At 39.5% G+C, this 13,369-nt stretch overlaps 1 protein-coding gene and 1 non-coding gene across 3 annotated transcripts in view; both read left to right on the forward strand.

Annotated features, from left to right (window-relative positions):
- The first annotated feature begins 2,769 nt into the window (after nucleotides 1-2,769).
- On the forward strand, nucleotides 2,770-2,931 carry LOC118821884. The gene has a single exon (XR_005008386.1). It is a non-coding gene; the product is annotated as a U1 spliceosomal RNA (small nuclear RNA).
- Nucleotides 2,932-5,527: 2,596 nt separating this feature from the next.
- fmnl1a (formin-like 1a) overlaps nucleotides 5,528-13,369 on the forward strand; it is a 34,932-nt gene continuing 27,090 nt past the window's right edge. Inside the window, exons 1-7 of one of the 2 annotated variants that reach the window (XM_036589659.1) lie at nucleotides 5,528-5,854; nucleotides 6,108-6,455; nucleotides 10,258-10,341; nucleotides 12,444-12,530; nucleotides 12,732-12,805; nucleotides 12,935-13,018; nucleotides 13,202-13,348. In XM_036589659.1, the coding sequence (XP_036445552.1) occupies nucleotides 6,294-6,455; nucleotides 10,258-10,341; nucleotides 12,444-12,530; nucleotides 12,732-12,805; nucleotides 12,935-13,018; nucleotides 13,202-13,348 (638 nt within the window). In that variant the 5' untranslated portion in view covers nucleotides 5,528-5,854; nucleotides 6,108-6,293. Of the gene's footprint in view, nucleotides 6,456-10,257; nucleotides 10,342-12,443; nucleotides 12,531-12,731; nucleotides 12,806-12,934; nucleotides 13,019-13,201; nucleotides 13,349-13,369 lie in introns of both variants that reach the window. The other variant, XM_036589658.1, reaches the window with a different exon arrangement.

The raw sequence follows: 13,369 nt of genomic DNA on the forward strand, positions 1-13,369 counted from the left end.
TCAGTCAGTTTCCGCCACTGGAGAAAATACAGCTATAGCCATTTAGTAACTCATAATAATGAGAAGGTTTTTCATAATTATGACTTAGCATCTCATTATTATGATGATGATGATTATTATACTTAATATCCCATAATAATTACTTACCATCTCACATTAATGAGAATATTTTCACATAATTCTGAGATGCTAAGTCATCAATATGAGATGCTAAGTCATAATTATGAGATGTGAAATCATAATTATGGTCATAATTATGAGATGCTAAGTCATAATTGTGAGAGGCTAAGACATTATTATGAGATGCTAAGTCATAATTATGAGAGGCTAAGACATTATTATGAGATGCTTAGTCATAATTATGAGAGACTAAGACATTATTATGAGAGACTAAGACATTATTATGAGATGCTAAGTCAAAATTATGAGAGGCGAAGACATTATTATGAGATGATAAGTCATAATTATGAATATGCTAATTTATTATAAGATGCTAAGTCATAATTATAAGTTGCTAAGTCATAATTATAAGAGGCTAAGACATTGTTATGAGATGCTAAGTCATAATTATTAATTATGAGATGTTAAGTTAGAATTATGAGAGGCTAGATGCTAAGTTTGTCAGGTTCATAAGGAAAACCTTCTTGGTTTCGCCACTGGTGGTTTTTTCCACACCTCCAAAGTTTACATTTACATTTACATTTATGGCATTTTGGCAGACGCTCTTATCCAGAGCGACTTACAATTTGATCATTTTACACAGGTAGGCGAAGGTAGTGTTAGGAGTCTTGCCCAAGGACTCTTATTGGTATAGTGTAGGGTGTTTACCAAGGTGGGGTTTGAACCCCAGTCTACAGTGTAGAAGGCAGAGGTGTTACCCACTACCCACTACACTATACCCACCAAAGTTCAGTCTTAGGCGTTGGTTGCACTTTCTGCTTCTCATTATTGAAACAGTCAGTGATGTGAAGGTCTGGACTCTGGGGTGGACAGTCCATTGTTCTGAGAAATTAAGGGTGGTCTCTGACTTTTGCACTGTGCTATACATTGTTTCTGATATACAGAATGTGTATTGCTATATTTCATTAATGTGGAAATGATACACATTTAAATCACGTAAATTTAATGCATCACCATCGTGTCAGTGCAGCATAGAATGTACCATAAGAAGACGTATAATAGGGACGGGGTGAGATGGAGCGGGGGCAGACAGAAGCTGGATTGCTCCAGGGAAGCTGTGGAGGTGAAATTGTGTGGGTTACATTGGCCTTGAACTGTCTCTGTAAATGCAGTTTGGTGAAGAGATGATTGTCAGGATGGGGTTGTGTACAGGTCCTCTCAGTTCTCGTTCTTATTCAGGGCACGTACGGGGCTCCAGCGATGGTTACTGGCACAACTGATACAGGCAGTTGCCTAAGGCAGTGGATGCTTCGAGCACACATACACACAATCTGTGTTTATGTCTGCAGTCAAAGAGCAAACCTCTCAAACTGTCTCACTGTACAGCTCAGTAAAGTTACATTCAACAAAACATTAACACATGCAAACATATGGAATACTCTCTCAGTCACTTGCAAGCTAGCAATTTGCATCACTTAAAGCAATAATAATAATTTAAAAAAAGGCCTATCATTACTCTGTCTGTGTGAGTGATGTATGGTCAAACACTTATAAAAATGATCCAATAACATTAGAAGAAACTATAGATTTCTATATAATATATAATAATTCTCAATTGATAATATTTCTTATATGTCTTATAATAATCTACCATATGTGTGTAGTGCCCTATAGTAAAGTATAGTGATTCTAACAGATTACTATAACACAAATAGGATTCCTCTTGTTGCTGTACACCACGTAATACCATATTTATAAATCACATGAAAAGATAGTACTTGGGTGAGTCATGATGACTATTTTATATATTAAACCATTGAAGTGGCTAAGCATTAGCTAGCTAGCTCATAACACATTGCTAGATGGAGTTATGACTGACTGGTTAGCAGTAACTAATGGTATTTAGCCAATCACCAATAATCCAGTTGAACCTTCAATTAAAGTTCATCCTCGTGTGAAACACTGGAAACTTTTCATCATGTTGCCCAGGGCCTCAAATGAGCCAGGCCTGCCACTACAGGGCCCCGATAGCAGGGAGCTCAAGGCTAATAACCTTTTTAGCACCGGAAACAAGACACTGTAACCTCAGGGTGGAAGTAGTAATATAGGGCAGTCTCAGTAATGGCGGAGTATAAAGGGGTCAGGAACTATTTATGTAGCTGCCTAAGCTAACAAGGCCTCTGCTGAGCTTCACTGCCATTCATCCAATTTATTATATTGGATAAACATTAAACTAGTTGATTGACTTGTTTCATGAAGTCTAAGAGGAATGTAAAGCTGTGTGTCATCAGTAGAATTGTGAAAATTGATGGAAATTATGGAAATGATCAAATCAAATAGTCTATAGTTGATTCTCATTCATTCTTGATAACCATGCCATCATGTCTCCAAATTGACAATACACTGTGATAGCAGGGCGAGACCTGGGGAGGCGCTACTGCTGCTCCAATGCAGTGCTGCGTCTGCTGTGCTATTTAATAACGTAACGTGAAAAGCGGAACCCCTGGCTCAGCCAATCATATCAGACCATGAAAGTGGTAAGCCAATCATATCAGGCCTTGTTGGTTGTAAGGAAATCATATCAGCCCTTTTGGATGTTCTCTGGTTTGCTCTCTTAGTAAAGTAACCTCAGTCGGCAAACCACTAAAAATACTTACCTGGCAGGGGTGATACCATGATCACGAAGGTGGTTCACCCAGGGCGAGGCTCAGCCATTGCACTATGGTTGTGCTGACCCTTGTGAATTCCCCAAATGCGGGACTCTCGACTGCATAATTTCTGGTAGTGGGGGACTGTGTTCACGATCTCCTGTGACAAGATTTTTGGGGGCGGTCATGGGCTGGAGGTTAGGGAACCAGCCCTGTGACCAGAAAGTCGCCGGTTCGATCCCTGAGTCGACAGTACGTGACTGAAGTGCCCTTGAGGCACCTAAAGCCCAACTGCTCCCTGGGCGCATGAATAGGGCTGCCCACTGCTCCATGCAAGTGTGCTTACTGCCCCCTAATCTATGTGGATACACTAGTGTGTATGTGGTGTTTCACTGCATGGATGGGTTAAAATGCGGAGGTGAAATTTCCCCGTTGTGAGACCAATAAGGGTCTCTTAATCTTAAGCTGAAGACAGGAGTTTGGCTAAAAGCTCACTAAAATAAACATTAGGCCTTATTTAAAAGCTATAATATGCAAACAGTAAGTAGTTACAGAGAGAAGACAGCCTCCTACAATGTGGATTTATGGCAAATTATGGTCAGTTTAGCTGGCTGTCCAGTTTTACTAGGTTGCTAGCTAGCTAATTTTGGGCTTAAGTGAGGCAAAGAAAAAGTGATAGCACTAACGTTAGCTAGCTGCAGACATGCCAACTAGTTGAAGAATATTAAGAAACTTTAGCATACTATATAATGAGAGTGTGAAGGAGCGACAGTAACAGAAATAACGTTGTTGACAGCTCTTTATATTCTTTGTGTTTATGTTTCTCTTCAGTATTTGGAAACATTGGCACCAGTATTTGCCATATGTTGTTGTTTACTGTAAGTCAATGTCAGTGAAAAGGTCATATAACAAGTGTTGATCATAACACAGTTGTAAATCTCTCAAATCCTCAACCTGTAGATGGAAATTAAGGACATTTTCACACCAGAGCGTTTCACACCCAGGTCTGCTTACTCTGCGAGTTTGGTACGTTTGGTCAAGTGTGAAAGCTGTTTTCGAGCCCAGGAATTGGTCAGAGAACCGTTCTCTGGTCCTCTTTAAATCAGTGGTCTGGGGTTTTCCAGCGAACTCTGGGCGGTCCACTGCACATGTGGAAGCTATCCCCTTAGGGCGCCACATGAGGGGTTGCATGATTAGTTCATTTTGTAATCTGATCTCATCTCAATACTTCCCTTTTTTTAAGTTTTCTGATGATGGGAGAGGTTTGTTATGCACAGTTAAAACTGAATTTAATTGAGCTTAACTGAGAAAATGTTTTGTCACTTTATTTTATGGTCATGTTATTTTATGGTCATGTTATGGTGATAAAATTCTGTCAACTAGTTTATTAAACATGCCTACAAAGCAAAATCACACTCTTTCTGATTATACCAACTGAGGCTGAACTGATCTATGATCTTTGTATTTGAATAATGTATTTAGGATTTTGTAGCTTGTCTGAGTGAGAGGAGATAGCATTGCGTGATTTTGTTTGTTCTGTGTCAAACTAGCTTTATGCTTAATACAAATTACAAAGAGACAGATCCACTGTGTGTCAGTTTGACCAAATATCCATTTTTGATACATTTTCTGGTTATTCCTACTTTAAATGTTCATGATGAACAGACAATTTGGGGCCATTGAAAAATTCTCCTGGGGCATGCCCTCCCTTAGTACAGGCTTAGCCCCCCGATCCATAAACCTTTAGTGACACCCCTGGCAACATATAAAATGTAAAAAGGAGTGGCCCAACGACAGACCCTTGTGGTATACCACAGCAAATGCCTTGCTGTCTGGATACAAAACTGGCAAAGTGATGAAATACTGTCTATTAATTCAACGTGTAAATCTTTCCAGAAAGTCTGAAAAGTATAAGGATGAGTAGTGATACTTCGCTCTCCCCTGTATTCAATGTTAGGTCATAAATTACTTTTACCAAGACTGTTTCTGTACCTGACCTGATCTAAATCCTGATTGAATTTTTTCATAGATGTTTAAGTGAGGAAAAAAACATTAAGGTGTAAGATTCAACTTTGCCAGGAAAGAAAGGGCAGATAAAAAATCTGTAATTGGCCATGAAAGAAGAGTCTGAATTGTGTTTCTTAAGTAGTAGTCTTATGGAAGCAATTTTAAGTGGGTCTGGAAAGCAAAATTAAAGAGACAATTAAACAATTAAAATGGTTTGCTGTAACTAAAGTCCATGGAATTTCCTTTGGTATTATTACAGTCCTATTTTATATGGTTAATCACAGGTGGGAGTGCTACTAGCTTGTAGACACTGAGATTGGGTATGGTATCCATTTCTGGGACTGGGACAATGGTGGAAACTTTAAAAATAAGGACTAGCTTTTTGGAGATTAAAAAAAAGCGAAATCTCTCTACTGCAGTAATCACCCGTACCACATGGTGGCGTTCCAAGGTAAGGTTATTGTAAAGAAAGGGTGCCAAAAGGGTGTATATGAGGCCCTCTGTTACAAACCAGATAATTTTAGTGCTCTACTACCAGGTTTATCACATTTCTCTGGCACGATTTCATTAAAAAATAACATATTTATATATATATATATTCATATTTTCATCTTGATAACAGTACACCCATGCCAAATCTTCTCTCTCTCTCTCTCTCTCTCTCTCTCTCTCTCTCTCTCTCTCTCTCTCAGTTTCTCTTGCACTGTTTCAGGAAGCGCTGTGCTTCTGCTTTTCTCTGTGGTTTCCTCCTCTTGCACTTCTACCCTCCCTTGTGTCACTCATAAACGGTTTTTCAAGCAACGAGACAGAAGCACACTCAGACAGGTGTCCTTATCAAACACGGCTGTTTGGAGGGGAATCTCCAGAGCTGTTGGTCAGAGAGTGGACGCTGGAGAAGTTTGAAGAAGGATGCTTCAGTGTGTGTCTCCCTCAGCCCGCCAGCAGAAGAAGATGAGCAGACAGAGGCCTTACACCGAGCACATTCAACACTGAGCCTTAGTGCAGAGCTGGAGGGCGTTCAAAATTGGATTCACTTTGCCTGAAGGACTGCTATTGTTTTTAAAGTGAATGTTAGCATTGTAAGTGGCATTTCTGGTTCCTTTTTTGCCAAGCACAGGTTTTTGTATGTGTCTGGTTGTTTTTTCCCTCCATTTTGAAACAGGAGGTTGCTCAATATAGGACACGTCTTGCTTCTTCTACTTTAAACTGTCAGCTTTTTAAATCATTTTTGCTTCTTGTAATCTATTTTTTTGTTGATTATTTTTGCTTAGTCGTTGTAATTTTGCTGTATAAAAGCCCCTGTGATTTCTCAACTGTTGCTGTATCTGACAGCATGTCACAGAAGAGATGCTTTGACCTCTATCCTGGACCTAACTGACCGGAGAGCACTGTGGAGTTATCAGCTTTAGAAAGGGCGGACTACTTTAGTGAGCTGGCCGAAATTGGTCAGAAGCCGTCTGTTGTGGGGATTGTCATTGGCTGGAGGTTGGTATCCTGGAATTCCTACGGAAAGTAGTGATGGGTAACGTGGCAGGTGGCCCTGAGCCAGAGGGCGCAGAGGCCCGGGCCTCAGTGGGCGGGGCTAATCCCACACCCGGCACACCCAAGAGGAAAACGGCTCCCCCTAAGCTCCCCATGCCCCCCGAAGAGGAACTGGAGGAGCGCTTCAATGTGGTTTTGGTGAGTGTAACCTTTCATGCGAAGGTCCACAAAAGTACAGATTAATGCTAAAGTAAAACAACCCACCACAAACAAACAGATAAAAATGGGCCTATATACCCTCAACTGATGTGCATAAATGAAGAATGTACAGATGTGACTAAGTGCATAAATATTTTCAAATGAACAAATAAAATCTTTCAGATGTGCTTAAATCCTATGAAGGTCTAAAAGTGAATACAGCTTAATGTTAAAGTAAAACTAACCACCAAAACAGAAAATGGAAGAATGTACAGATACCCTAAATACCCTCAAATGTTCAGATATAATTAATACCTTCTTGTATAAAGGTAGAAAATACAGATTACTGCTAAAGTAAAACAAACAGACAAACAAATAGAGGTAGAAGAACAGACAGATATGGCTAAATACCCTTATGTGATCAGGATAAATATTTTTAAATGTAAAGATGTGCACAAATGCTCCAATCTTATAAATATCCAAAATAAACTACAAATGGAAAGTCACCACAATAAACAAACGAGTAAATAAGTAAGGAAATAGCAGAAAGTACAAATGTGCTTAAAATACCCTCAAATGTACAGATCTAGATAAATACCTTCTCATAAAAATGTCCAAGAACAACCAAACAAACAGAGGGAGTAAGATGTGTAAATGTGCCTAAATAGACCTGCATGTACAGATGTGCTCAAATGTACAGGTGTGGATGAATACTTTGAAATGTACTTACGTACACAAGTGCTCTGGTCTTATAATCTTATATTCAAACAAATAAAGTACAAATGTGCCTGAATGTATCCCACATAAATAGGTAAATGAATTAATGAATAAATAAATAATTAATTAATAACAGATGGACAAAAGTATCGAAATACCCCCAACTGTACAGATGTGCACAGAGAAACCTTAATATATCTTACAGTGGTCAAATAAATATAGATGCTTTAAGAAATATAGATGAATACTGAAGTAAAGTAACCTGGTTCAAACAAGAAATAAGCAGTTAAGTTGAAGAATTCCAGCATTAATTTGTCAGATAATCACAGTCTGAAATGACAAATCCAAAACAAATCTGTGATTAAAAAAATATACATCAATAAATTAAATTAAATGAAAAAATCACCATGTTTCTGCTTACAAAACAGACTGTTTTCCTAATGAACCATGCTGTGGACCCTTACTTAGAGAAAATGGCTAGTTAGCTGTTCAGTGATGTTAGAGAAACATTTATTTATTTATTCTAGGGAACAGATGCTTTTCAAGCAGTTTGTTTAATGAACTAAAGCCTGGACATCTAGTTCTCGACTCATGGGGACAATATTAAAAATGACTTATGCTGAAGATATAATTTGTACCTCTTGCACTTTTTGCATTAGCAGGACCCCGCTAGTGTGAGATTAGCGTGTACACTGAGTACTTGCACAGAGCAAAAATATGACAGTGTGACACTGACCTCACTTCCTCTTTGCTCTCTTTTTTGTAGCACTCTGTCTACACCAACATGGCAGGTTTCAAATCTGTAAGTGTTAGGAGGGTGGAGGCCAGGCCTTAACGCGAAAAAATATGATTGAAACTCAAGTTGCTTGGAATGTTTGCTGTCAACGAAAGTAAAGTAATTAGACTGAAAAACAGACTGACAGACAGACAAAAGGGAGAACTCAGATGAATCAATAGTGGACAAAGTACCGAAAAACTCCGCTCAATAAGAAATGCTGGTATTTCAAAAGATCTGCTTAAGTAGGACTAGACATAATGTAGGAAAAGGGAAAACGTTATTGTGGAGGAAAAGTAGTGATGTAAACATATTCATCACTCTCGTATTAAAACTTTAGAACTTTTGCATTTTTACTTTTTGAAACCATTTAAAAACAGCAGCTGCCTTTTGCTTTGTGTGAACATTTTACAACTGATCCAAATTACCTCATTGTCTTTACATAGACATACAGTACTGTGCAAAAGTCAGAGATTGCCATTCATTTTTTTAATTTCCAGTCAAAATGGCTGAAAACATAACAGAAAATTAAACAGAAGCCTCAGCGACTAAATATAATATTAGACTTTTCATAATTTAGTGTGTCTATTATTTCTCTTTATTACAGCTTCCATTCTATTCAGGAGACTAACTTTCAGTTTCTCAACTAAATCTGCAGGGATTTTTTTTTCCACACCTCCAAAGTTCAGTCTTAGAAGTTGGTTGCGTTTTCTGCTTTTTCATGATCCAAGCAACATTCAGTGATATAGAGGTCTGGACTCTGGGGTGGTCAGTCCATCATTCTGAGAACGACAGCAGCTTCTTTGTTTGATGTGTCTGTCTCCTTTTCTCAGTAAGAGCTTCTTAACAGCTACACATCCTTTCAGACCCATAGTGCTGAGTTGTCTTCTCATAGTGGAAGGATGGACAGAAACACCTGTAGATGGTTTCAGATCTGGAGCAGCTTGATTTTCTCCTCTCTCTGAAAGATAAAAACTCTGAGTATCTCATAGTTTTGATGTCTACCAGGTCTTGTACGGTTGTTAGTCCCAGTTTCTCTAAATCTTTTGGAAAGTCCTGTTTTTTCACATATTTTCTCTTGGTTTTCTCCTTCATTATGCAAGTGGATTGTCTTATATCTAATCTGCTCAGAAATGTCTCCTGAAAACTGAATAGCTTGTACTGAATGGTGGTTTTGACTGAATATTAAATAAATGACAGTGGTCTATGCTGAGTTCTTACCCTTGCTCAACATATATATATATATATATATATAGGCTACGTTAACTGCTCGAATGAAGTTTAAATATATTGCTGGTTATTATCATTTCTCACTAAACCGCAGTGGCTTCTTGCTCCGTCCCCATGGTGCAGGCGCCTCCCCACCCCAGCACCCAAGTACCTTCACCCACCGACTTACAAAAAAAGAGAGAACGCCCAAACGGAAACCACAGGCTAATGCAGGAGGAAACACCCAGAGCATGTGATACTGCTTGTCCCCTCAGCGTTACACCCTGTTCTACACCTCAGTCAACGTTCAGAAACAGAGCAGCAAGCCGTTATGGGCTACTGCACTGAGGTGTGGCAGGTGCTTCGGATTGTGCATACAAAGCATTTTGCCTTCTACTTGGTACTTAGAGTCTCTCAGGAAATATTCTGTCCCAAAAGTATAAAACTATGTATTTGCTACAAACATACTGTTTGCATTTGGTATCACAGACAGTGTCTAGATATAATATGTTTTTGCGATCATAGTCAGCCACTATATACAATATGCATTTACTATCACATTCAGTGACTTTTCCACCTTGCCTCAGCCCATCCTAAATGAGTTCAGGCCCAGAGAAGGTGGCAGTGTTTCTGGATTCTGTTTTTATATGGCTTCTTCTTTGCATGGTAGAGTTTTAACTTGCATTTGTGGATGCAGTAACGAACTGTGTTCACAGACAGTGTTTTTCACACGGTTCTATAATATTCTCCCAATACATACTGTTCTAGAATGTTCTTCCATTTACATGGTTCTAGAATGTTCTTCCATTTACATGGTTCTAGAATGTTCTCCCCAATCCACACTGTTTTTTTGTCATTTAACACTTCTTTTTCTAAACACTCCAAAACAACTGCTGACATCAGAATGTTGGTGTTTGTTGGAGAATGTCTGGTCAGTGTGCTCTGGACTTACACACCTCTACCAAATTACAGTAATAGCCAAATATTAAAAAATATTATTAAATATTTAAAAATTGCCCAAGGCCTTTCAAAAATTAAATCTCCGTTCTGGTTCTCCATGAATTTACTCTTTTGTGCTTTTCTTTCGTTCCATCTCTGCAGAGCTCCATGAACCTGCCTCCAGATAAGATGATGCTTCTGAGCCAGTATGACAATGAAAAGAAATGGGAACTGGTCTGTGATCAGGTAAGATGTAAGAAGTGGAATTTACTAAACAAGGACATCAGCAGAACTTTAACTGACTTAACCCACAAAGAAGTTCCTATAGACACTAATACTCTCAGTTTTATATGCATTATGAATTAGTTACTTTCAGGATTACATCAACATTTGACTTTTTAGCAGTAAATAAAGATAAGAAGTGAGAAGACACTGAAGTGTCTGTCATACTTCTCTGATCTACTGTGATTTCCTGTAGCCTTCTTTTTATTTTTCTGACATCACACACAGCTTCATGATAGCGAGGGTAGTTTAGCGCCAAACTGTGGTCAGACAGGTTATTCAAATGAACTCTGGGAATTTCAGTGTTGTTATTTCAGTAGTAGTTGTTTTAGTAAGACCAGAGATCACTGTCCATAATGATTTTTGCTTTCAGCTGTGGGTTTACTCTGCAGGCCACACTACATTTCCAATGATAGGCAATTCACATAAGAAGCCAGGCATTAGGGAGAAGTGAGAAATGAGAAGGAAGCAGGTAGTGGAAAGTGGTACTTCAGACATGTGCTGTTCACTCTGTAGGAGCTTCACTGACACTGAAAGATAAAAGTAAAATGAAAAATTCATGCATTGCTTCATCTCTTGATCTCTTGATCACGAGGAAAGAGAGTTATTTATACCTCATCTTTTAGCTGTCCATCCATTCAAGCATTAATCCAAGCAACCATCCATTCATTCAGCCATTATTCCAATCAACCAACCAATCATCCATCCATCCATCCATCCATTTATCTATCAGTCCATCCATACATTGATTCAGCCATTCATCCTTCATACTCATCGATCATCAAGGTACAAACAATGTAAATGTACCCTCAAAGGTAAAATAGTGGTTTTAGGGGCTGATTGTGAACCTTAAATGAGTAAAAATGTTTTAAAACAGAACAATAAAATAAAAAGCCTGGAGACGAGACAGGGTATGCGGAGTCAGTACAGCTTAGAAAATATCATTTCAGTGGATTATGGTACAGTTATGTTCCCTGAATAAAGGTACTGAGATGTACTCTTGGGGAACCACCCCAGTGACAAGAGGGGAACTGCCCCAGTGACAGTTTCATACCTTTTATCCTGAGAGTGTAGTCACTGAATAATTGTAAACCAGTTTCATGATTAATAGCTAATTAACCGGCCTGCAGTTTAGGGTTTAAGCTGATTAATAACAGAGTCTGTATAGTGGTGTCTTGTGGTGGAAAGATGAGGACAGTGTTGTGGTAACAGTGGAGTGAACCTCTGAGCAGGAGTTCAGGTGCAGAAAACAAAGAGCAGCTCCGATCATATGCATGTCTAGGAGGTGGCAGCACATTTCCTGTGTTAATATTTACATCTCTATGGCAACCACAAGATGCTCGCTGACATGTTGTGGGTGCAAAGTTGTCATAGCAATGCAGCCCACAGGTCTCAAAGCTGTGACGACGTTCTTTTTTTCTCTGTGTGTTTTGATGTGGTTAGTGTAAGTAGGTAGTGGTGTAACTCAGTCGACATTCTGCACCAATGTCCAGATGTACTGAGGTGACTGGTTCCAGTTATCCTATCCATGGACCGAACAAAGCTTCACTCACAAATGCAGTCTTTCATAGAGACTGTTACTAGGATGGGCAAGCTTTGCACAGAAAAATAGTCCATTCATTAATCTATGCAAAAATCAGATAACATCAGAAAACATTCCATCCATCTATTAGTTGATCCATCCATCCTTCCATGCATTCAATCCATCCTCCCATGCATTCAATCCATCTACCCATGCATCCTTATATTCATCCATCCATCCATGCATTCGATCCATCCATCTATCCATCCATCCAACCAACCATCCATCATCCATCATCCATCCATCCATCCATCAATGCTTCCATCTATAGATCCATCCATCCATCCATGCATCCTTATATCCATCCATGCATCCATCCATTAGTCCATCATCCATCTATGCATCCATCCATCCATCCATCCATCCGTCCGTCCGTCCGTCCGTCCATCCGTCCGTCCATCCATCCATCCTTCCATCCCATCCATCCATCCACCCATCCATCCATCCATCCATCCATCCATCTCTATCTCTCTGTGTTTATTAGGAGCGTTTCCAGGTGAAGAACCCTCCTTCAGCATATCTGAATAAGATCAGGAGCTTCTACCAAGACCAAGGAGGAGTGACGCGCAGGGTAAGTTCCCTTCTCTACACCACTCATCTGTTTTCTTCATCTCCTCTATTTTGTAACTATGCTCAGACCTCTTTCAAAGAGATTAGTCTGTAACACTTGGAAATAACTGTAATCAGTTCACAATCTTATGGTAGTTTTCAGAGAGAAATATTCTGTCTAATAAGGTCATTGAATCGGTCTGTCTGTGATCCCACCCCACAGTTTAAGAAGCGGATTCAGGAGTCCACCCAGGTCCTGAGAGAGCTGGAGATTTCCTTGAGGACCAACCACATCGGGTAAGGCCTCATTTCAGTCCCACCTTTACTTTTAAATCAGTGCTTCTTGTTCAGTGCAGAATGTTAATTTCTCTCTCATTTTCACTCTCTCTCATCCCTGTCTCCTCTTCTTTCTTTCTCTCTCTCTAGATGGGCTCAGGAGTTTCTGAGTGAAGAAAATCAGGGCTTGGATGTGCTGGTGGAATATCTATCCTATGCTCAGAGTGATGCACCGTAAGTTCACTGTACTTTCAAGAGAATTTCTCCACTTGTTTTGATAAGCTATCTAACAAACGAGTGACAAATAATGAAACAAAAGGTTTTCAAGGCGTGTATGCAGCTAGATTTAACAATGTGTAGTCTTTCATTATGGACACACAATATGCAAATGCCTCTGAATGCCACTGTGTACTACAGGTTTGAGGTCAGCGAGTCAGTAGAGAACGGTGGCTCAGTTACAGATCATAGGAAGCTGTCAGAGAGGTCAGTGGAGGATCTGACCAAAAACACCAATCATTCACCGACCCACGGCATGTCCAGGGCCGCCCGAGCTTTCACCGTCCGGTGAGTGACCTCCCACACCAG

The sequence above is a fragment of the Colossoma macropomum genome, unplaced genomic scaffold, assembly GCF_904425465.1.
Source record: "Colossoma macropomum unplaced genomic scaffold, Colossoma_macropomum, whole genome shotgun sequence".
Taxonomy (NCBI): Eukaryota; Metazoa; Chordata; class Actinopteri; order Characiformes; family Serrasalmidae; genus Colossoma; species Colossoma macropomum.